At 42.3% G+C, this 25711-nt stretch overlaps 1 protein-coding gene and 1 long non-coding RNA gene across 4 annotated transcripts; one reads left to right on the plus strand and one right to left on the minus strand.

Annotated features, from left to right (window-relative positions):
* Positions 1 to 179: 179 nt before the first annotated feature.
* On the plus strand, positions 180 to 15326 carry LOC135649716 (uncharacterized). 3 transcript variants are annotated; one of them, XR_010501374.1, is made up of 5 exons: positions 180 to 281; positions 691 to 840; positions 7390 to 7530; positions 14386 to 14530; positions 14619 to 15326. It is a non-coding gene; the product is annotated as an uncharacterized LOC135649716 (long non-coding RNA). The 3 variants fall into 3 exon arrangements; XR_010501373.1 differs by having other exon boundaries at positions 14386 to 14498; XR_010501375.1 differs by having other exon boundaries at positions 14386 to 14498; positions 14624 to 15326.
* Positions 15327 to 15790: 464 nt separating this feature from the next.
* Positions 15791 to 16204, minus strand: LOC135672084 (transcription factor bHLH87-like). The gene has a single exon (XM_065180540.1). The coding sequence runs from the start codon at positions 16202 to 16204 to the stop codon at positions 15791 to 15793; it is 414 nt and encodes a 137-aa protein (XP_065036612.1).
* Between the last annotated feature and the right edge of the window lie 9507 nt (positions 16205 to 25711).

Raw genomic sequence — 25711 nt, forward strand, 5'->3', positions numbered from 1 at the left:
GACGCCGTTATCGAATGCCGTTACAACGTCATGTTATTTTGAGGTTTGAGGGAAACTTGACCGCGGTTCGCTGGGACCCATGCCGCGTCATACGCCCTTCGTTTATCATTGAACGGTATAGATTGGCGGACAGGAAAGCAGCCTCGGATGAATGGCAGTGGATGCGTGCTTTCTGGCGGCTTCCGTCCTATTTCCACTTCCTTTTCGAAATTTAAAAAGAATAATTAGAAGTCGGCTTCGTGGATTTCTTCCTCTCTCGCTCTCGAGTCCCTTCGTCCGGTGTAATCGCAACTTACGACGCTTAATTTTTGATCGATGATTCTTTCTCGCTCTCTCTCTTTTCTGTTATTCTTATGATTGGTCTCGATCTCTTCTGCATCAGTTCTATCCGGATCAGTCAGTTTTTAGGGAGTTTTTAGTTCGATGCTAACACTAGGAGCTTCATTTCAGATTCTTTATTTCTGTGATCTATATTTTCTTGTGTTTTCCTTTTGATTTATTGTCGATTATTAGAGTAAGATTTATGATTAGTTTTTTTATACTTTCTAGAAAATAAAATATTTTCGATTTTAGGGTACGGATCGATAACCGCGTACACCTTCAGAATTATGAATGAGAATTAATTTGCTATTTTTCATCAACTGATTTCCCTCTAGATCGTCATTTTTTGACTTATTTCCTCCTTTACAGCATCAACATTCAATTGTGATTCTAGAAACTGAATCGAGAAATAAGCAAAATTCGCAGTGAGCGAAGATTTTGGAGCTACGAGCGCAAGTGTTATGTGATCTCGGCGGCTGTCTCTCGCGGAAGTGCACATTGTTTGCTCTTCTCGTGGAGGTAAGATATAGGGGCTTATTTGTGATTAAGCGTAATATTCCAAGTTTAGTCAGTAAAGATTTAAATTGACTTATAAGAACTCGATGAATGTATTATAGTTAATTTGAATTTCGACCCAATAAATTAGTGGTCATTAATTACATCTGCCGGGAGCTGCCATGGTGAGTCTTACATGCACCATGATAGGATTTTACTTTGGATTATATTAGATAGGATAGCAAATCTTTAAGGTAGATCGAAATATCGAATTTGGGTAAATACGTAAGTTATAGATTATAAGGACTTAATGAGTGAAGAATCATTAATTTGGTTTAAGCATTTTGCACGAGTAATTTGACTCATCAGGTCTATTTGTGATATTGAGATTTTATTTTTTGAATTTGTTTTTGAGTTGTTAAATAACAGAGCAAAAAAAGCAGAAGGTTGCGGAAATTAAATCTCAACTGGCTGATGAAGATTCTTTGGTAATATTTTGGACTGGCCCCTTTACTGGATTCTAAGTCAGGTAGGATTGTTCTAAAAGCTCTGGATGCATGGTTTTGTAGATATGCAAAACAAATCTGGTGGTACGAAGTTTGAAGGCCGGATTGCTCTTAAAGCGGAGGTAGTACAAATCAGATTTGAAGTATTTGAGAAGCTATCTAACAGTTTACTTCTGTCAAGCCTGATCAAACACTTAGGGAGGACCTACTTGAGTCAGGAATAGCTGATGCAATGGCAGTATTATAAGGCCTTACTATATTTCTTAATATCATTGTGCTTAAGAGCCAGGCTGTTGTACCTTTTCATGAGTTGATGTGTCTGCAATTGCTTGCTGATTTTTTTGATTGAGTGATAGATTCTTACTTCACAATACCCACATTAGATAGCATATTATTTTGTAACTCCAGTATGATATACTGAAAAAAAAAAAAAACAGTTGGTGTGGAGTGCAACTATAAATTCAACCTTGATATCTGACTCCCTAACTAGCTTAAATTTGTCTTTAAAGTTCACATATTCCTCAGGTGCTGCCATTTGATATAAATTCCTTTCAACATCTTTTCCCTTTCTAAGTTTACTTGGTCATGAGGATCCGTAGAGTGATTTATAGCAGAAAAGTCAAACAAGAAAGAATTTTCTTGATTGCTAAGAAATTTTTTGGAAAAAAACCAGTGAAACTTTTATCATGCAAGAATTTTATCACTATCCAAAGGAAGCCAACTTTTGTTTTTGTTTTTGTTTTTTTTGCTATTTGTTCTCCATTTAATAGGAAAGTGAGTTTTTATGTCTTCTACTGAAGTCACTGGAATATAATTTCTTTCTGGCACATTGACACGGACTTAGCTGGTTTTGCCTAAGTCGTGCGGCACCCTCGCGCGTCCGTCCGCGAAGGTCAACCTCCCCGAAGCCTCCCATTGTCCCTTAGGACCACCAAAAGAGAGAACGGGTTAGAGAGAACGCCTCAATCGGGATCCACAAGCAAACATCTCCGAAAGAACACTTCATAGACAATGCAAATTACAAACAGACTTTACAAGCTCTGAACAGTGGCACAACAAAGAGTAAAATGGTCCATTACAGACCGAAAAGCTCTCGCACGTGTCCACATGACACAACCTTTATTTACAAGCCTCAAGAGGCCACCAACCTAACTCAAATGGGACTTTGAAGCCTTCGGCCGCCCCTCTACATTCTGTACAAGGCATGAACATGCCAAAAGACACGGACATACATAAGCATTACATCAAACACCCTGTTTCGAAGTTTGTCCGTGACATTCTCCCCCACTTATTCCTTCGACGTCCTCGTCGAAGCCTTTGTGAACACTGCAACTCTTCACCTTTGCTGAGTCTTCAATCTTCCGCTCCAGTTGCAATGCGCCTCCTGGCTCCCAGCTGCTCTCCGCTGCTGTTTTTGAGTAGTCGAACCTTTGATTCGCCATGCTGCTTCAACTCGCCAATGACTCTGACTCTGGTGTGGGGTTGGCTGAGTTGTGTTGATCCTCGTTGATTCCTGCGGATCCACCAAATGAAGGAAAAGACCATCCTTACTGCGCCAGTCTCTCAAAATTTTCACATGCTGCTTGAACTGGGTGGATGCTTGTTGGAGCTTTAACGAGCATCGCCTCGCAAACTTCTGAAGTTTTGGGTCCTTCCTCCACAAAATCTGCTCATTGACTCTTCTTTCAGTTAGTTGTCACATCCAAGTAGGTTCGCATCACTTCCGCTTTCGATTGGCATTTCGTTGGGAAATGAAGCGGACAATCTACTTTCAGTAGCACTGATCACCGTTGGTGAGGATTTGACAACTATTGTCTTCCATTATCTTCGAAGGGTCTTTGAACTTGTGCAGAGCTCCTCTGCTGGATAGATAAGAGAATTGGGGTACTCGGTTTCGCCCATTCTCTTAAGAGTTAGAAGGCAAAGGTTACTTGACTTCGCCCGCCTCCTCGAGGTTGTACTTCATGCATCGAGCTGGTTACTGGCCTTCGCCTGCTCTTTGCTCACACTTCTGAAGCACTTGAAGTGTTTGCACTCCTTGCGTTGAGTTAGCTACTGTGATTCACCTTCTCAATGCAATCGAACTTCTGGAATGCGGGAAGTTTTCACCCCAACTTGGAGTAATTCTCTGATAGATGAGGTCGCCTCTGGGATTGTACCGTCTTCTCCATCAACCCTGCCGCCTACTCCACTGAGTAGCAAAGGTACAGCACCGCGTACTGCCTGCTTCGTTCCTTGGTCGTGCACTCTTGCATGACCCAAAGTCCTTCACTTACGGCTATCTTGATGAGAAACTTGTTGACACCGGTCTTACGAAGTTTCTTGGCCTCTGCCCTTCAGCCTTGTCTCGGTACTTGGAGATTGCCTCTGCATGCTCCACCTCCTCGGCCCCTTTCACGACCAAGCACTCTCCCTCCATGAGAGCAAGGGATCAATGACTTTCACGGATGTCCCGCCTCTGCGGTACCATGGCGCTGCCATGCCCATGGCCCTACTATCCGTCGCCTCGCATCTGCATCCCTTTTCTTCACGATCAGTAGATATGTCTCCGTGGCACTCCTCTGAGTCCACCTCCATTCTAACTGATGCTTGATTTTGGGTAGCTAAGTCCCTCTGGACTCATCGTCGCTTCCTCGCCCCTTTCGACCCCCTGCTTCAACACCTCTGTGTTTTCCAAGCAGTCTGTTTGGTCGATGGAAAGACAGACTGCAACTCCCATGCATGGCCTCTGCCATCACGTTGTAGGGTTTGCACCGATTCTGTTCTCCTTAGCTTCCTTGGTAGCAACGTCCGCTTACTCGACCTTGTCCTCTGACTTGTCGGGCTCCCTTAAGCGAATATGAGCTCTGGAGCAGTCCAACTCTCCAGCTGCTTCGATCATGCCTCTGCATGACCAAGTTCCTCCCATGGAACTCACTGGTACTTGCATTCGAACTTTTCCCTTGGTGGAACCCAGCCCCCATATGCTGATGATCAAGGTTTTCATCCGATGCAAAATTCGGTGCACGCCCGGAAGACCCGCCTCTGCGGTACCATGGCCTTCACTCCTTGAATCCATAGCCCTTCTTGCCGTCGTGTTGTTCACCAAAGCGGAGCTCCCAGTAGCTCCTGATCATACCTCCATATGATCTCATCCCTCACGGGACAAGTTGTGTGTATCGCATTGCCACGAACTGTTCCACCATGATCCGCTGCACCATGTCGCCTCCTGGTGACATCTCCATTGCATTCTGATCTTTGTGGAATAAACTCGAATTGTGAACCCTCCATGTGTGGCCTCTGCCAATACATCGTAGGGTCACTTCCACCTTCGATTTTGTTCGCTCCTTTGGCAATCGACCTTCATCCACCTACTCTTGGGTCACACTTAGATGAAGTACCGCTCTAGGACAGTCCGTCGCCTAGTAGCTCCCGAAGTCCTCCGACTTCGCTGCAATTGGTGCACCATTGCCTGGATCCTGGGCCTCTGCCCCTACCAGCACAATCTCCGCTGCGCACCGCTTCCTTCATAGCAACTCGAATGGTAACACTGTGGCATATTCTTCAAGAGTACCCGCCTCTGCGTCCTCTTGCCCCGTGCTAAGGCCTTTTGAACCCAACTTCGCCTCCGCAAATTGAGTCGCCTTAGTTCCTCCATCAAATGCTCCTCCGCGATAAGGTGCATGTGCCCAAAAGCTCCCTTCGTCTTTGGCACCATACAAGATGAGTCCACTCCGCCAGAATGAAGGACCCATGGAACAACATGATCCTGCTCTTGCCTCTGCAAGAGTTAATGCCCTTGACCTCTGTCTAAGGAAAGCATTGTGCCTCTGCTCAATGTTCCAACTTCTCTGCTGGCTCCCTTCATGCGGCTTGGGTACTTCGCCAAGTTACACCCAAGTTGCTCCGCTCCTCGTTTTTTGCATTGAGTCGATGGTGGCCCTCGTGCCCACCATTCCACGGGTCAACCCTCCCTTGAGTCCGATCTCATATCGACTCCAAGTGTGCCTTCATTTAAGTTGCTTTAGGTCACTCCCCCACTTGATCTCGCAATGCATCCACCAATGCATTCTCTCGAGCGAGATCATGCAACGACTCCTCGCCGCTTGCTCAGTCCATCGAGCTTCGTGGAGTTGTTGTTTGTTGAGGTACTCCTCCTCAACATATGAAGTCCGTCTCACATGATTCTCCCTCTGGAGAGCCGGGACTTACCCCTCCTGGATAACTGTCCCATTGGAGCAACATCTCTCTTCGTTTCGGAGACCACCATCCCCTTGGACTACTCCGATCTGCTGAACAAACTGTGCATTGTTCTGCCTCCTGCAAACGCACTTGCTAGATTGCGACTCCCCATCAATACAGCCCCCACTGCACCCCTCAAGGCCTAGCAACATGCTGAACTCGTTGCACATTTCAGCCTCCTACGGACATATCCTTCACATGCCGAAGAGAAAGTTTCAATGCTCCATGGCGCCGAGTCTCGGTCGCCTTGGGATGGCCACGAACATTCCATCGTCCGCATACAAGCCCATGCATGAGTACCAAATTCTTCGAGTTAGCAATTCCCCTCACCTCTGTGAGCTTTGCATAACTCTTTTGGTCATTGAGCAACTCATTCCACCTTGCATGGTCTCATTCTTGCCAAGCGCCTCGCTTGCCTAGAGCACCATCAAGTATAGTTGTCAACGTTGAGCCGTAGCTCAAACTCAGCTATCCCAACCTTTGTGCGCTCCACATTCTTCCAAGCTTGCCTGTTCTCGTGGTGCCTCTTGCGCGAAGGGTTGTCCATTCCTCTGAATGCCAAATCTCAGATACCCGCTCCTCTGAGCGACTCCTTTTCCCTACATCTCGATGCCCGTTTTCCCCCAAACGGTCGCGCGTGTGCTAACTGCCCTCGACGCAGCCCCGCTAGGTCCCCCACGTTTGCATGCTAAGTGTTTCTATGAGTGCTTGTCCCGCTCTGATACCATATGACACGGACTTAGCTGGTTTTGCCTAAGTCGTGCGGCACCCTCGCGCGTCCGTCCGCGAAGGTCAGCCTCCCCGAAGCCTCCCATTGTCCCTTAGGACCACCAAAAGAGAGAACGGGTTAGAGAGAACGTCTCAATCGGGATCCACAAGCAAACATCTCCGAAAGAACACTTCATAGACAATGCAAATTACAAACAGACTTTACAAGCTCTGAACAGTGGCACAACAAAGGGTAAAATGGTCTATTACAGATCGAAAAGCTCTCGCACGTGTCCACATGACACAACCTTTATTTACAAGCCTAAAGAGACCACCAACCTAACTCAAATGGGACTTTGAAGCCTTCGGCCGCCCCTCTACATTCTGTACAAGGCATGAACATGCCAAAAGACACGGACATACATAAGCATTATATCAAACACCCTGTTTCGAAGTTTGTCCGTGACAACATGGTGGGCTTAAATTTCTATAACAAAGCAAAACTTATATGGGAAACAATATAGAAAGAGGAATAATGGAATACTCCAAATTCCTAAAATAGGGAATGAGAAACACTATTGCTAATGAGTTACTAAAATAAATATTAAAAATCATTACCTGTATTCATAGAACTGGAATATTTAAATGATCAAAATAAAGTATGACTGTTGGCAACTTGTGGTATAAATCATTAAATAAAGACTAAACTGATAGCCATTTTATATTATTTTTCCCATTTAGTAGCACAAATTATGTGCCAATGATAAACCAATGACCTATAGAACATATGGTGAGACGGATTATTATATTTTTTTCTCTCTGAAAAATAGCTAACTTCTACTGAGCTTTAGTGTCTCCCTTCCCTCCATATGCCCTCCTCTTGTGCAGTATAAAGTAGCTCAGTTCACATAAAAAATATTATTAACGTGAACTCGTCGAAAAGTTCACACAAAAAAGTATTATAAAGCAGCTCAGTTAATATTCGATCTGATCTGAGTTTTCTGCACTCTTGGGCCAATACAGCCTTTTATTGTTGTTACTTAAGATACCCAAGATACTTGTTTATTTGTTGATGCTCTATAAGTAGTGCTTTCTAATAAGAGTGTGTGTGCTTTATTGGGATCATGTCATGTTATAGGTCTCTGCTGATCAAAGAGGAAGATTTTCAACATAGATTGAATCGATCTACACAAGTATGAGAAACATGTTGGAAACAGATCAACCTAGTGTTCAAATCTTCAAGATTCAGACCTACATTGCCAATCTCTCTTGCAGGCAGGTATGTTCCCAATCAATCATCTCATATTATCTTTGTGATTCCTGTATTTGTATTCTTTTACAACTTGATCTGTCGTCTTTTATTTTTCATTTCTTTGGCAGTTCAATCTTGTGGATGTGAACTTTTGGAATCATGTTGGTTATAACACTTAATTTAGAAAATATGAAACTAGCTTGCAGTCTTTTTATTTCTTTATGGACTAAGAAAGTTATAATAATAAAAAGTTATGAGCGCATTGTCACGGACCTAGCTGGAATTGCCTAAGTCGTGAGGCACCCTTGTGTTATCCGTCCGTAAAGGATCAACCCAATTACAACCTCGCTCAGGTCCCGAAGGACCTGTGAATGAACAAATTGATTAGTTTGAAAATGAGCGGCGGACAAGTCTCGACATCTCGCGAAGAGAGTAGCCATACAAACAATTCAGTAAACACATGATGCACAACAGGGAAAAGAGAGGAAGGAGAAAACAAGGACTTTAGAAGGCAAACAAACAGTTGCAAGTTCGTAAAAGACTACTCACCGGGTTGTCACGGACAAAACTGTAAAGGAGGTGTTTAATGTAATGCTCATGTATGTCCATGTCCTTTGGTTTGTTCATGCTTTGCACAACATGTAGAGTGATGGTTGAAGGCTTAAAGCCCCAATTTAGTTAGGTCTGGTGGTCATTTTAGGCTTGTAAATAAAGGTTGTGTCATATGGACACTTGTGGGAGATCTCGGTCTGTAGTGGACCATTTTGGATCCTTTGTTGTGTAACCTTTCAGAGCTTGTGAAGTTTGTTTGTAATTTGTATTGGTTATGAAGTGTTTTCTAAATGTTTGCTTGTGGATCTCGAGTGAGGCGTTTTCTCTAACCCGTTTTCTCGTTTGTAGGTCCTAAGGGACCATGGGAGGTTTCGGGGAGGCTGACATTTGCGAACGGACATGCAAGGGTGCCGCACGACTTAGGCAAAACCAGCTAAGTCCATGATAGATGGTATCAGAGTGGGACAAGCACTCATAGAAACACTTGGCATACAAACGTGGGGGACCTAGCGGGGCTGCGTTGAGGGCAGCCAGCACGCGCGACCGTTTGGGGGGAAAATGGGCATGAAGATATAGGGAAAAGGAGTCACTCAGAGGAGCGGGCATATAAGATTGACATTCAGAGGAATGGCCAACTCTTCGCGCAAGAGGCACCACGAGGACAAGTAAGCTGGGAAGAATACGTAGCGCACAAAGGTTGGGATGGCTGAGTTTAAGCTACAGCTCAACATTGGCAACCATACCTGATGGTGCTCAAGGCAATCGAGGCGCTTGGTAAAGGATGAGACTATGTAAGGTGGAATGAGTTGTTCAGCGACCGAAAGAGTTATGCAAAACTCATAGAGGTGAGGGGAATTGCTAACTCGAAGAATTCGGTACTCATGCAAAGGCTTGTATGCGAACGATGGAGTGTTCGTGGCCATCCCAAGGCGATTGAAACTCGGCGCCATAGAGCATTGAGACTTTCTCTTCAGCATGAGAAAGATACGTCCGTAGGAGGTGGAAGGGTGCAGCGAGTTCAGCATGTTGCTAGGCCTTGAGGGGTGTAATGGGGGCTGTATTGACGTGGAGTCTGCAATCTGGCAAGTGCGTTTACGAGAGGTAGAACAATGCACAGTTTGTTCAGTAAGGCGAAGTAGTTCAAGGGGATGGTGGTCTCCAAAACTTTCAAAAAGAAGGAAGCGAAGAGAGAAGTTACTCCAACGGGACAAATATCTAAGAGGGATAAGTCCCGACTCTCTAGAGGAGAACTATGTGCAACAGACCGTACATGTTGAGGAGGTGTACCTCAAAACAACTCCACAAAGCTCAACGGACTGAGCGAGCGATGAGGAGTCATCGCATGATCTTGCTTGAGATAATGCATTGGGGAATGCATTACGAGATCAAGTGGGAGAGCGATCCAAGGCAACATAAGATGAATGTACACTTAGAGTCGATATGGAGATCAGACTCAACGAAGGGTTGACCCGTGGAATGGTGAGCGCGAGGGCCACCATCAAATCAATGCAAAACGAGGAGCGGAGCAACTTGGGTGTAACTTGGCAAAGTACCCAAGCCACATGAAGGGAGCTGACGTAGAAGATGGAATATGGAGCGAAGGCATAGAGCTTTCCTTGGATAGAGGTCAAGGACATGAACTCTTGCAGAGGTAAGAGCGAGATCATGTCGTTCCATGAGTCCCTCATTCTGATGGAGCAGACTCATCCTGCATGGTGCCAAAGACGAAGGGAGCTTCGAGGCACATGCACCTTACCTCAGAGAAGCATTTGACAGAGGAACTGAGGCGACTTAACTTACGGAGGCGAAGTTGGGTTCAGAAGGCCTTGGCAATAGGCAAGAGGACGCGGAGGCGGGGACTCTTGAAGAATATGCCATAGTGTTGCCATTCAAGTTGCCATGAAAGGAGCGGTGTGCAGTAGAGATTGTGCTGGTAGGGGCAGAGGCCTAGGATCCAGACAATGGTGCATCAATTTCAGCGAAATCGATGGACTTCGGGAGCTGCTAGGCGACGGACTGTCCTAGAGTGGGTGGACGAAGGTCGATTACCACAGGAGCGAACACAATCGAAAGTGGAAGAGGCCCTGCGATGTGTTGGCAGAGGCCACACATGGAGGGATCGCAATTCGAGTTCATCCCATAAAGATCAGAATGCAATGGAGATGTCACCAAGAGGCACCATGGTGCAGCGGATCGTGGTGGAACAGTTTGTGGCAATGCGATACACACGAATATAGTCCCGTGAGGGACTATATCATACGAAGGTATGATCGGGAGCTACTGGGAGCTTTATTTCGATGAACAACACGATGATAAGAAGGGATATGGATTCAAGGAATGAAGGCCATGGTGCTGCAAAGGTGGGTCTTCCGTGCGTGCATCGAATTTTACATCGGATGAAAGCCTTGGTCATCAGTATATGGGGGCTATGTACTACTGAGGGAAAAGTTCGAATGCAAGTACCAGTGAGTCCCATGGGAGGGACTTGATCATGCAGAGGGATGATCGGAGCGGTTAGAGAGTTTGACTGCTCCAGAGCTCATATTCGCTTAAGGGTGCCCGGCAAGTCAAAGGACAAGACCGAGTAAGTGAACGTTGCTACCAAGGAAGCTAAGGAGAATAGAATCGGTGCAAACCCTGTAACATAATGGTAGAGGCAATGTATGGGAGTTGCAATCTGTCTTTCCATCGACCAAGGGGAACTGCTTGGAGAACACGGAGGTGTTGAAGTAGAGGGTCGAAAAGGGCGAGGAAGCGATGACGAGCCCAAAGGGACTTAACTACCCAAAACCAAGCATTAGTTAGAATGGAGGTGGACTCGGAGGAGTGCCACAAAGACATATCTACCGATCGTGAAGAAAGGGACGCAGATGTGAGGCGACGGATAGTAGGGCCATGGGCATGGCAGCGCTATGGTACCGCATAGGTGGGACTTCCGTGAAGTCATCGATCCCTTGCTCTCATGGAGGGAGAGCGCTTGGTCGTGAAAGGGGCCAAGGAGGTGGAGCATGCAGAGGAAAACTCCAAGTACCGAGACAAGGCTGAAGGGCAGAGGCGGGGGAACTTCATAAGACCGGTGTTAATGAGTTTCTCATCAAGATAGTCGAAAGTGAAGGACTTCGGGTCGTGCAAGAGTGCACGACCAAGTAACGAAGAAGGTAGTACGCGGTGCTATACCTTTGCTACTATGTGGAGTAGGCGGCAGAGTTGATGGAGAAGACGATATAATCCCAAAGGCGACTAAAACTATTAAAGACTTACTCCAAATTGGGGTAAAAACTTTCTGCATTCTATAAGTTCGATGACATTGAGAAGGTGAATCACAGTAGCTAACTCAACGCAAGGAGTGTAAACACTTTAAGTGCTTCAGAAGTGTGAGCAAAGAGCAAGCGAAGGCCAGTAACTAACTCGATATATGGAGTACAACACTCGAGGAGGTGGGCGAAGTCAAGTAACCTATGCCTTCTTAACTCTTAAGAGAATGGGCGAAACCGAGTACCCCAATTCTCTTATCTATCTAGCAGAGGAGCTCTGCACATGTTCAAAGACCCTTCGAAGAAACCAAATAGAAGACAATAGTTGTCAAATCCTCACCAATGGTGATCGGTATTACTGAGAGTGGATTATCCGCTTCATTTCCCAACAGAATGCCAATCGAAAGCGGAAGTGATGCGAACCTACTTGGAAGTGACAACTAAGTGAAAGAAGAATCAATGGGCAAATTTTGTGTAGGAAGAACCCAAAAACTTCAAAAGTTTACGAGGCGATGCTCGTTAAAGCTCCAACAAGCATCCACTCAGTTCAAACAGCATGAGACATTTGAGAGACTGACGCATAGTAAGGTTGGTCTTTTCCTTCATCTGAAGGATCCGCAGGAACCAATAGGGATCAACATAATTCAGCCAATCCCCACACTAGAGTCAGAGTAATTGGCGAGTTGAAACAGCACGGCAGATCAAAAGTTTGACTACTCAATAACAACAGCGGAGAGCAGTTGGGAGCCAATAAACCCATTGCAGTTGGAGCAAAAGATTGAAGATTCAGCAAAGGCGAGGAGTTGCAGTGTCGGCAAAGGCTTCGACGAGGACGTCGAAGGAATTAGTGGGGGAGAATGTCACAGACAAAACTGTAAACAGGGTGTTTAATATAATGCTCATGTATGTCCGTATCCTTTGGTTTGTTCATGCTTTACACAGTATGTAGAGGGATGGCCGAAGGTTTAGTAGCCCCAATTTAGTTGGGTTTGGTGGCCATTTTAGGCTTATAAATCTTTTGTAGGTCCTAAGGGACCATGTGAGGTTTCGGGGAGGTTGACTTTTGCGGACGGACATGCAAGGGTGCCACACGACTTAGGCAAAACCAACTAAGTCCGTGATAGGGTGTCGGTCACACTGGTAAGTTTTCGTAGGTTTAACATACGAACTTGTGAATCCAATCAATGTCTAACATTACCCCAAACCCCCATCTAGCCGGTGCCACCCTAGGGGTTCTGGGGTGCTGAGATTGCTGACGTTTTGCTCCATGCTATAGCCTGCAGAAAATTGACCATGGCATACGAAAAGTAGGCCATTCTGGGGCAATTTTGCCCATTTTGGTGAGCGATTGCTCTACAGCCTTGTAAACTGTTCTTGCTCATAGTTTTCAAGCAAAAATACACAAAAACAAAGCAAATCACTTTGTCAAACATATGTACAAGCAAACAAAAACGATAAACAATCCGTTGACAAAGGTGTTGTGGGTGCGCGATAGCCGTCCGTGACAGCATGCTGGAGGAATAGTGCTATGAATAAGCTGAATTTAGTTCGTTTTAACCAATTCTCTTGGTTGCTCTTGCATATGTTTAGCAAGAAAATAACTCCTAACGATTTTTTGGAGACATCTACATGGGAACATCTGTTGCAAGCTTGCAATTACAACATTACTATCTTTACTGCCGAGTAATTAACCATGTTTAGCAAGATAATAACTCATGATGACATTATGGAGATATCTACATGGTTTTACCTACAAAAACCAACAACATATTAACAGCTAAAGTTCTTAATTATCTGGGGGCAACTACATGGAGAGTTGCTGCGTACAAAACTGTTGGTATTTATTCAGAATATTATTATGAGATATGCTTAGTTAGTGTATTGCCTTACTCCAGTCATCAGGTAACAAATTTGTAAAATTTCATTCTTTCCTTCAACCTTTCCGGCTTGGGAAATTGAATATTTTATTTCGGATCATGAGATAGAAGAGCCTTCTTTACCATTCTGTACAAAATGGACTGTTTGTACAGAAACAGTAGATGAGTGTCTCCAATCTTTCTTTGTCCATAAGTTCCTTCTTCTTAAGGTGGAATAGAGAAGTTAGCTTGCAAGGCTCACATAACCTTGAGGTCACAGGATCAAATCCTGAGAAACATTCGCACAAAAGGAAAGCTTCAACTCATTAATCAGGGGATCATGCTCAGTTGGGAAAGATGAACACATTCACTTGCCTAATCCATGTTTGTGCTACTGATTTTTTTCAAACTGATCCTAGCTGCCTTTCTGTGCTGTGTGATAGAAAGGCCTTCACCTGGGTAATCAGTCTGCATGTCAGTATATTAGCAATAACAGCTGTTGGTCCTTGCCCTTCTGCATGGCATGGAGCTTATTCTGCCATCTCGCTCTCTTGAATGTGAAGTCTTGAGATCCAAGGAAGGTATCTCCCATGTAGTGATAAGGTCTTTTTTATATCTTCCCTCTCTCATCCTTTACAAATGCATTTAACTAAACGTGGACATGTCCAAACCACTTAATTATTCTCTTGCACTACTCTAATTACCCACCAGAAAAGAAATCTGTATGTACAATATGGTTTCTGATTGATATTACCCGTCATAATCACAAGTGCCTTTACCATTTTCATGCAAAGGTATGACTTTTCGTTGAGAATCCATGCTGTATCTTACAAATGACTTTTCAGCCGATTTCTGTGTTCCCTTTTTCGTGTGTATATGCACTCGTGACTGACATATCAAATGTTTTTTGTTGAACCATCATAATGATTTGTCATGTTGTTGCATGGTCGATAAGATCTCCTATTTGTTTCCATGTAAGAGCATCTGGTATTAACGTAATGGTAGTCACAAATTCGGGTCTACCTAAAAGCATCTTGTATTAATATTGTAGAAAAAAGTAAGTTAAAAAAAGAGAACATGCTGGTTTAGGCCATCTGTTGATGTGTTTCACTTCCTCTTATCTTCTGCCTATTTCTGTGGATCAGTTATTCCCTATGTTTAGTACTTGGGTGTTCGGTTTGTATGGTGTCTAAAGTTATCGTTTCTTTCATGAATTATAGTAGGGCTTTTGGTCTGGAAGCCAGCTCAGGCGCAAGTCTAAGTTCCCACAGTAGCTTTCCGACGATGGTGAAACGTCATTCGTATTGAATGATTCATTTCCCTCCGTCAATGGGTTAGTGAAGAGTTTGGATCTCTCTCATTAATGTAATATTTTTAATTTCAATTATATTATGGATATTGATGGGGCTTTCTCTTCTTCTGACCTTTCTTCATGTTGGGGACATATTTTTAGACCAGCTACGACTGCTACTTTGGCTGTGGGCTTCTTCCCTTGTGATGCCCCGGACTCCGCTGTGACCGAAGCTTTTGCACTCCTTGACAGAGAGAACACAGGCAGGAGCGTTATCGGACGGAGGGGGCAATTTGTCAGTTAAAAGGAAATGTTGATGGAGGATGAGACCGTTCGTGAGACGATGCGCGAGACGAATACGGTTTGGTCGTGTTCCTAAACCAACATGGCTTGCTATTGGGTCCGGGCCGTGGGTCAGGAAAGGCTCACCCATGCTGGTCTCTGTCCTCGATCGTGTGCAAACCGGCCCAGATTACCACCTGAAGCAAGACAACAGCATAGATAGTTGCAAAACCCCGTGTCCTACGTCCATTAAGCACGTGCATGAGTACCTTAAGCGTAGGAAAAGTGAGGTTATTATGTAGTTTCATTTACCAGGGCCGGTACAGGTATTAAGGTCTTCAGCAGGATCACTACTCGGGAGATTGACAGCCATTGGTTTAGATGAGCCGAGCCGAGCCGAGCCGAGCCGGGTTGAATTGATCTTAAAGTGCTCCGAGATCAACATAGGTTTTGTTATTGTCATTTGGTTGGATCAATTGCGTCACTCGCCTAACCAAACTTGATGGTTTGTGGGTGATACAGATAGCTTACATGGCCCATCGCAACTTGACAATTCAAGATGCCGATTACACAAGCCCACCGACATAAGCTCCGATACTTCTTCCCCTGACATTAATTCTTGTCTCCGTGAACCTTACACCATCGAGAGAGAGAGAGAGAGAGAGAGAGTCATGTCCATGTCCTTTCCATGCCACCATGCGCAGAAAAGCATGTACTCATGACTGAATGGTAACTTTGGTTTAGGGTTCGGGTGGGAATGGCCATCGAAAGAAAGAGACTATAAGCTTAAGATGAAGGAATGGAATGGTTATGGGCACGATAAAAGGTATTGTCGACTTTGAAAATGTAAGAAAGATATGTACAAAAGGAGGAAGGTTTTCATTTGATTGATCAAAAGGTTAACCTTTTCTCCATTTTTCGGTTCTCAGGAATCAGGACCTTTCTTTTGTTAACAGAAAGGATGACTGCAGGGGAAAAGAATGAGTTCATGAGCCCAAGTCCCAAGCCTAATTACGGATACAATTAATATGAGGCCGTCGGCCCTGAAGGGCTTAATTCTGCCTCACCTTTTTGGATGCGTTTAGGGTTTTGGGTGGACGAAAAAGATTCTTCTGCATGGGAAAAGCCTGGTTCAGAGGCACTGGGAATGGTGATACTGCGGTACTAGTGTTTGCTGGATTAGACCCGTTTTCCAGAACCTTGACCTGTGACTTGAGGAACTTGAGATATTTGGCAGCCTCATCCAGCACAGATGCAATGTCCAATTTGCTGCCCCCTGGGACCAGTGTTTGCAGTGTCCTTAGCCTCTCACTTATCCTCTCCCTCCTCTGCCTTGCAGCGACAGTCTGTGGGTCACTTGATATCCTCACGTTCTTTCTCTTTGGCTTCGTCGTTGCATCCTCCACACTCAGCCTCACTGGTCTTTGAGCTGCAGACTTGTAGACCATCTCCTTCAATTCCGCCATGGCCTCCGTATCAGGCTCATAGTTGCCTTCCCGAACGAAGTCGATGATCGAACTCCATCCCGACCCCTTTTCTGGCCTCGGCTCCTTGGATTTGTGTTCCCGTGCGAAATGGATTTGAAATCCTCCTTCCTCGGTAGAAGAATTTGACCGGAGGAGACTGCCATCGTAGTTGCTTTCTCTTACAATCTCAAACTCCTCGAATTTGCTCTTGGCATTCGTCTTTGCCTTCGATGATTCGACTCGTCGAGTATCTGACTTTGAGGATCCCTGCGAACCCACATCGTCCAGGTTCGGTTGATGGCGACCACAAGAGCCATGGTTTTCAGACTTGCTATACACATTTTTGCAACGAGAAAACGTGGCCGAGATGCCATGTTGAACGCCATCGATGTTGCCGACGACTCGGAGTTCCTCAGATGTTCCAAAGTTCTCGGTAAGCGGGTGGGCAAATCTAGAAGAAGCGGCAGCCTCACCCAGGGTACTACTACCTAATACTGGTCGCGTGAGAACAGAGTCAACTGCTGACATTATCGCTTCTTGATACTGCAACCATTCCAGATCCAAGCTATTGTTTATGGAGTCCGAAGCTGGACGTGAGATTTCCACCGACTCAGTGATTCGATCAAGATCTGAACTTGTTTGGCGTGCCAAGATCCTGTGGAGCTCTAAGCTTGAGCCGAGGAGAGATTCGTGGGGCTGTGACTTCTCGTTAAAGCTGCTGTAGCCTTCACTGGAGCCTGTGAAGTTGTCATAGTGATTGCTCCAAGATATACTTGGCGGCACAGAGATCTCGCTTCTGACGGGTGTTGGATTCTCCCAACCCAAGTTATTCATGTTGTGCTTCCGGATCTAGAAGCCACAATAATCAATTATAATCCAATTCTTACAAATTTATTGGAATCTCTTCGATGCCTTGATTCTATCAAACAAACGCACTTCTTGAAAGGAAAGAGAGGAAAGAAAAAGCCTGTTGTACGTATGATATCTACGTAATAACGAGTCTAGATGCTGCGTATGAATTATACATACCTCGTGCAGATCCAGCTGCTAAAATGCTTAAAATCTGACTTGGATCTCCCTGTTGTTGGTCTCGGGAACTCGAGCGTAGTAATCACGACCTTCTTCTGTCCACTACTTCTACGATATAATTCATCACTCGTGAAGACATCCAGCGCACGTAGCAGAGCTAAAGCACAAGTCACTGCTGGCAAAGGAAAACTTGCTATGTCCCAAGATACAAGCCATCAAAATTCCATCACCTACCTATTACGAAAACCAAATCACGTCCAAAAGGGCGGAGATAAAGCAGGAGGAGGGTTTCTGCTCTCTGTGATGTGGTCAATTCCTGTAAAGGAAGCTTAAAAATAAGTAAACGGTAGGCGCAGAGATTGGTTCTTTAAAGGAGCTGTATGGAGGTTCTATTTTCTAAAGACTCGGCTGCGATGTTCCCTTGATTTTATGGAATTCTGGCGTCTGGGAAGCGCATGAGACTTCTGTGGAGGAGGAGGAGATTAAGTAGAACTCATTCCGGCGGAAAAATGTGACTGCAGCTCTTTAATCCAGTGGCTTATACCCGCTTACTCCCGTCGTCTATAAATCGCTGGCATCGGTGAGGATTGAGCACCACGCTCATCATATGTATCCTTAAAATAATAATAGATGTGACTTGTCTTCTCGATGTTTTACTGTCGCTATCCCTCCGCTTTTGGTAGTGGCATTCCGACCATCTGGAATATATACTTCCATGTTTATGACTTCAATTTCATGTATTTCTTATCACGTAAAAGACGACAAAGCCTCTCTCTCTCTCTCTCTCTCTCTCTCTCTCTCTCTCATATGCATTCAGACAGAGAGAGAGGAAGGGAGACTTCCTTCAAATCCATTTTCACCATTGCAAACTAAGCTTTACATGAACAAGAGATCTTTTAGTTGTTTTCGAGATAGTAAGAAATATAACCATTATTATTAAATATTATATTTAATAATAATGTATTCATTATCATGAATTTTTTTATTTATTATGGTTTAAATGATTTTAATTTTTTATTCATTATCCATGAAACCGTTATTATTAAATTAAATATTTAATATCATTAAAGTTTTTCATTATGGTCCAAATGTTACAAATTTGAATTAATTCTTGAATGTTATGAGTTGGTGATGATAAATGTTCTTGATGGGAGAATATCTATATATATGAGGATTTTGGTTCCTTGGCTCAATCATCTCTTTGAAGCAAAAGGGTTTCCTACACCATCTAAAGCGAGAGTTCTGAGCCGAGAAGTGCCAAAGTTTAAGAAGAAACCTCTGTAGAAATTCTTGACAACGATGGTTAGAGGTACGCTATTTTATTTCCGCATCTGTTTTTATTATGTTTCTATTATAATGATTTAGAAACATAAGTTGGCTTCAATGATTTCTAACATATGGTATCAGAGCCCATTGACCTCTACCTTGATACGAAATAGTTTTCATTTTTATGCCATAAAAATGATTTGATTTTGGTTTCTTCTTGAAAACTTCTTGATATATTTTGTTGAAAATCATGAAAAAAAAATATTTTCAACATTTTTAGTCGGTAAAATACTCATATTATGTATGCATATTTAGTTATATAAAATTATGCTTATGAGTCAATTTTTTATGTTTAAAATGTCGAGTGATCCATATAATCTTAATTAAGAATTAGCCACAACATACTTAATTAATTAAAATTATATATAAAGTTAAAATAAGGATCACATAAGTAATTAGACAACATATTGTGACTGATTATATTTTATATAATAATTATTATCCCACAGGATCTTTTATTATATTTAATATAATTAATCAGGATAAAATATCAAATTATTTTCATAATTTACCCACAGGGATTATGAATTGGAATATAATTTGATAGTTTTATCATAAAGACCATTTGAATCTATTTGAATTAAGAATTTAGCCCATAGGTAATTTTTATGTCATGAGATTCATATATTTTGGCATGTTTCACATTAGCAAAACATGTAATTTAGTCTATCAAGCTTTAAATTTTGACATAAGCATGTTTGATTTTATGTAATTTCTTAAATTATTAATTTCTCTGATATTCAATATGATATCCCCGAACTTAGTGGTGATAACTATAAGATATGGAAGGAGAGGGTTCTCCTCCATTTAGGGTGGATGAATATTGATTATGCTATTAGAAAAGACGAACCACCTATAGTCACTAATACCAGCACTCCGACTGAGATCGCGTTATATGAGCGATGGGAGCGATTCAATCGGCTCAGTGTGATGTTTATCAAAACTAAGATGACTGCTGGCATACGTGGTTCTGTTGACCAGCATGAAAATGTTTGAGACTTGCTACAAGCTATTGACGAACAATTCGTCACTTCGGATAAAGGACTAGTAAGTACACTTATAATGAAATTTTCATCCCTTAGACTCACCAACATAAAGGGTATACGTGAGCACATAATGTAAATATGAGATATTGCAGCTCAACTTAAGAAACTCGAGGTTAATATGTCAGAATCCTTCCTGGTGCACTATATTCTGAACACCCTTTCACCTCAATATGACACTTTTAAAATTTCATACAATACACATAAGGATAAATGGTCAATCAATGAATTAATGACCATGTGTGCTCAAGAAGAAGAGAAGCTAGTGATGGAATTGGGTGAGAGTGCATTGGTAGTAACCACTCACGGGAAGAACAAAACTAGCAAACATCAAGCTAATCAGAAAGCTCATCAGTAGGGAAAAGGTAAAATACCACCCCAAGCTGATATCAAGAAAGAAACAAGGTGTTTCTTTTATAAAAGAAAGGGACACATAAAAAAGGAATGCACGAAATTCCAACAATGGCTTGAAAAGAAAGGTAAACCAACCTCGTTTGTGTGTTATGAATCTAATATGGTCAATATTAATATTAACACCTGGTGGATTGAAACAATCTATATTACAAACTCTTTGCAGGGTATGCAAAACCTAAGGAAGCCAATAAGAAGTGAGCAAGGCATCTTATCAGGAAATAAGATGGGCTCACATGTGGAGGCAATTGGAACATACATTTTAACTTTAAGTAGTGGTTTTGTTTTAAAATTAGAAATGACCTTTTATGTACCAAGTTTTTTACAAAACTTAATTTCTGTTTCCAGATTCGTACCATTTGGGTATTCCTTTAATTTTAAAGATACATCATTTCGTTTATTATATAATTCTGATTGTGTTGGAAATGGTATTTTGTTTGATGGTCTTTATCATATTTTATTACAAAATGATAATACTCAAAGTTCAATGCATGTTCACGTAGGCATTAAAAGGTGTAATGTTAATGAGGACTCCTCTAAATTATGACATCGGAGATTAAGACATATCTCCATAGAGAGAATTAAAAGATTAGTTAAAGATGAGATACTTAGTACTCTTGATTTTACTAATTTTATGACTTGTGTAAACTGTACTAAGGGAAAGCAGACCAATAGGTCCAAAAAGGGTGCTAATAGGAGTTCAAACATATTAAAGATTATTTATACTGATATATGTTGTTCAAACATGGACATACATGGTAAAAAATACTTCATCTCCTTTATAGATGATTACTCACGATATATGTATATATATTTGCTTCATAACAAAAATAAAGCATTGGATGCCTTCAAAGTCTTTAAGGCTGAAGTTGAGAACCAATGTGGTAAGCAAATTAAAATTGTGAGATCAGATAGAGGTGGAGAATATTATGGTAGATATACTGAAAATGGACAAGCACCTAGTCCTTTTACTAAGTTTCTTCAAGAACATGAGATTGTTGCCCAATACACTATGCTTGGTTCTCCAGACCAGAATGGTATTGCAGAAAGAAAAAACCGAACATTATTAGATATGGTGTGGAGTATGCTTAGCAACTCCAATCTTCCTAAGTTCTTGTGGACTGAAGCACTAAAGACGGCCATGTATATATTAAACTGAGTTCCAATCAAGGCTGTCCAAAAGACACAATTTGAATTATGGAAAGGTTGGAAATCGAGTTTGCGACATATGCGCATTTGGGGATGTCCGTCTGAAGTCAGGATATATAATCCACAAGAGAAGAAACTGGACCCGAGGACTATTAGTGGTTATTTCATTGCATATGCCGAAAAGTCTAAAGGTTACAGGTTCTATTGTCCATCTCACACAACTAAGATTGTGGAATCAAGAAATGCTAAATTTCTTGAGGATGATGTGATTAGTGGGAGTGATAATTACAGGAACATAGTTTCCGCACATGATCATATAGAATCTCAACCTTCCACATCAAATGATAGATTGGTTATAGTTCATAACACTCCTCAAGTACAAACTAGTGTTGAACAACCAATCATTGAAATTCCACAAGTTGTTGATAGTATTCTAATAGATCAAGCAGTTCAAGAATTACAACAAGCTCCTGAACAACTAGATGAACACAAGTTCCTCAAGGAACTATTGGTACATCATTAAGAAGATCTTGTTGAATCTCGGATTTTGATGATGAAGTCAATTGTCATTTGTTGTCTAATCTATGTGTTGAGATAAGTGTGCAGGATTAACTACGATGAAAGATAGACAAGCAGCAGGAGTTGCGCCGGAGTCAAGTTCATGATCACGTTGGGAGTTCGAGAGTTCGACGGAAGTTCGGACGGTCGTCGGAGGTTCTGCGAGAACAGATCCGAGAAGTCCAGAAGCTTGCCAAGCGAAGCTCATCGGAACTTGCCAAGTGGATCGTCGCAAAGTCCAGGAGTTTGCCGGAAGTCCGCAGGAGCATCACCGAGGGTTCATCGGATGATCGACGGAAGTTCGCCGGAAACTCGCCGGAAGGAGCGATTGACGCACCGAAGCAATGCTGCAGAAATTGTCTTAGATTTAATCGTAGTTAGCACGTTGATTAAGTTGGAAAATGGGAGGTGATCCCATTGGCTTAATCTTGGGGCAATTGGGCCCCTGAAAGACTGAAATTGGGCCGAATGGAATGAACCATTCGGACCCTGATTGCACCAGGAGGTGCAACCGCCCAGGCCAGGAGGTGGCACCGCCTGGGCTAGGCCTTCCAGCGAGACTGGGCGGTGCAACCTCCCCAGCCGGGAGGTGGCACCGCCTGAGCTCAGTCTTCGAGCTAGACTGGGCGGTGCAACCTCCCTGACAGAGAGGTGGCACCGCCTGAGCTCAGTCTTCGAGCAAGACTGGGCGGTGCAACCTCCCTGGCAGAGAGGTGGCACCGCCTGAGCTCGGTCTTCGAGCTCTGCCAGGCGGTGCAACCTCTCCAGTCAAGAGGTGCAACCGCCTGATCCCAGAATTCCGGGATTTGATTGTTTTGAGCTCCAAATTTGAATTGGGTTGGGGCCTATAAATTCCCCACCCATTCAGCACTGAAAAGATACAGACCTACACCGAAATCTTGATCTTTTCTGTGATTCTAAGAGCTCAAAAGTGTTGTAAAGCCTTTAAGTCTCCTCCTTCTGTTCTTCAAGTTTTCAGTTGTAAAGTGAGGAGAGAAAGGTCTGTAAAGGTTGTCTCCTGAGCCTGTCAAAAGGAGAGAAACTGTAAAAGGGCAGTTTGGCCTTCGCCTATTGAAGGAAGGCCCCTAGTTGACGTCGGTGACCTCGTCGATGGAGGAAGCCAAAAGTGGAGTAGGTCAAGACTGACCGAACCACTCTAAATCTCTGGTTTGCGTTTATTTTTTAGCACTTTATCCTTACTGCAAACCTCCTTCATTACTACTGCTCTCTGCGCTTTTACGAACAAGTTCTAAGTGCTGTTCTTTCCGAATCTGCATTCAGACGTAAATCGGTGTTTTCGTACATTACAGTTTACGCTTACGTTTTAATTCTGCAAAACTGTCTTCTACGCCTTCACGAACAAGTCTTTAAGTGCTGATCTGTCCGAATATGTTTTCAGACGTAAACCAGTGTTTTCGTACGATATTTACATTGCAGTTTACGTTTACGCATTGATTCTGCAAAACTGTCTTCTGCGCTCTTACGAACCAGTTTCTAAAGTTCAGCTCCCTTTGAAACTGCATCTAGACGTAAAATTGCATTTAGACGTAAAACTGCTCAAACTGTGTTTAGACGTTTTAGACGTAAACTGAGTTTGGACGTAAATCTGCGTTTAGACGTAAAATTGCGTTTAGACGTAAATCTGCATTTAGACGTAAAATTGCGTTTAGACGTAAAACTGTCCAAACTGTGTTTAGACGTTTTAGACGTAAACTGAGTTTAGACGTAAAACTGCGTTTAGACGTAAATCTGCGTTTAGACGTAAAACTGCGTTTAGACGTCAATCTGCATTTAGACGCAAACTGCGCTTAGACGCAAACTGTGTTTAGACGCAAACTGCGCTTATACGCAATCTGCGCTTAGACGCAAACTGCACTTAGATACAAACTGAGAATTAGTTTTTGCATCATAATAGTTTTTATTGAACGAACGTAGCTTTTGGTTTTAAATCGCTGTAAGATTTCCGCTGCACTAATTCACCCCCCCCCTCTTAGTGCTCTCGATCCTAACATATCTACTAGAAATAAAAGATCAGCAAACCCTAGTGATTATGTGGTATACCTATAAGAATCTGATTATAATATTGGAGCCAAAAATTATTCTAAAACATTTTCACAAGCCATGAGTTGCAAAGAATCAAATTTGTGGCATAATGCTATGAAAGAAGAGATGAATTCCATGATGAGCAATGGAGTCTGGGATCTTGTAGAGTTGCCTAATGAAGCAAAGGCTATTGGTTGCAAATGGGTTTTTAAAACTAAGAAAGATTCATTAGGCAACATTGTGAGATACAAGACAAGACTTGTTGCAAAGGGATTTACTCAAAAAGAGGGAATCAATTATACGGAGACATTTTCTCCTGTATCTAAGAAAGATTCTCTACGTATTATTTTAGCATTAGTTGTTCATTTTGACCTTGAGTTGCAACAAATGGATGTGAAAATGACATTTCTTAATGGAGATCTAGAGGAAGAGGTTTATATGAAACAACCTAAAGGTTTCTCCTTTAGTGTTGGTGAACACTTGGTTTACAAGCTTAAGAAGTCTATATACGGCTTAAAACAAGCCTCCCATCAATGGTATTTTAAATTTCATGAAGTGATTTCTTCATTTGAATTTGTTGAAAATCCCATGGATCAATGCATATACCAGAAGGTTAGTGGGAGTAATTCTTGTTTTATACGTAGATGATATTTTGCTTGCAACCAACGATAAGGGTTTGCTGCATGAGGTGAAATAATTTCTTTCTAAAAATTTTGACATGAAGGATATGGGTGAAGCATCTTATGTCATTGGCATTAAGATCCATAGAGATAGACATCGAGGCATTTTAGGTCTATCATAAGAAACCTATATCGATAAACTTTTAGAAAGATTTCGGATGAAAGATTGTTCACCAAGTGTTGCTCCCATTGTGAAAGGTGATAGGTTCAATTTGAACCAATGCCCAAAGAATAACCTTGAAAGGGAATCAATGAAAAACATCTCATATGCTTCTACTATAGGAAGCCTTATGTATACTCAGGTCTGAGACCTGATATTGCATTTATTGTGGGGATGCTAGGTCGATATCAGAGTAATCCAAGTATGAACTACTAGAGAGTTGCAAAGAAAGTGATGAGGTATCTACAAGGAACCAAAGATTACATGCTTATATATAGACATACAGACAATCTGGATGTGATTGGTTACTCAGATTCAGACTTTGCCGGTTGTGTTGATTCTCGTAAATCAACATTAGGATATATTTTTATGATGGCTGGTGGAGCTATTTCTTGGAGAAGTACCACGCAGACCTTGACTGCTACTTCTACCATGGAAGCTGAGTTTGTCTCCTGTTTTGAGGCTAATTCATATGGTGTATGGCTTAAGAGTTTCATTTCTGGGCTTAGAATCATGGATTCTACTTCTAGGCTATTAAGAATTTTCTGTGATAATTCAGCCGTTGTTTTTATGGTTAAAAATAATAAAAGTGGAAATCGAAGTAAATACATCGACATTAAGTATTTAGCCATAAGAGAACGTATAAAAGAAAAGAAAGTGATCATTGAGCATATTAGCACTGAATTAATGATTGCTGATCCTTTGACTAAAGGCATGTCACCTTTGAAATTCAAGGATCATGTAGAAAAAATGGAACTTGGTTCCACTTTGTAATGATATTGAAACTCTTATATATTGTGATATTTTCTCATTCATATGCACATTATTTTGAAAAAATATATTGTTACTGAACCAAGAATAAACATAAGGTTTATTCATTAAGTAATATTACTACATTAAGATTAAGAAACTAAATACATCGTGATACATGGATGATAATACTCGCTCTTAGAGGACTTATCGCTATGATTCATATATTTATTTCTTAAGAAAGTTGTTCGAGAAAGATTAATTCAAATTATTAAGCTAAACGTATGGACCAAGTAGGAGAATGTAATCGTTATTATTAAATATTATATTTAATAATAATATAACCGTTCTCATTAAG

This window comes from Musa acuminata, chromosome BXJ1-4 (genome assembly GCF_036884655.1).
Source record: "Musa acuminata AAA Group cultivar baxijiao chromosome BXJ1-4, Cavendish_Baxijiao_AAA, whole genome shotgun sequence".
Taxonomy (NCBI): domain Eukaryota; kingdom Viridiplantae; phylum Streptophyta; class Magnoliopsida; order Zingiberales; family Musaceae; genus Musa; species Musa acuminata.

Excerpts from the sequence above, each read along its gene's own strand:
- LOC135672084 (XM_065180540.1), bottom strand. The coding sequence starts at position 16,204 with ATGGCGGAATTGAAGGAGATGGTCTACAAGTCTGCAGCTCAAAGACCA.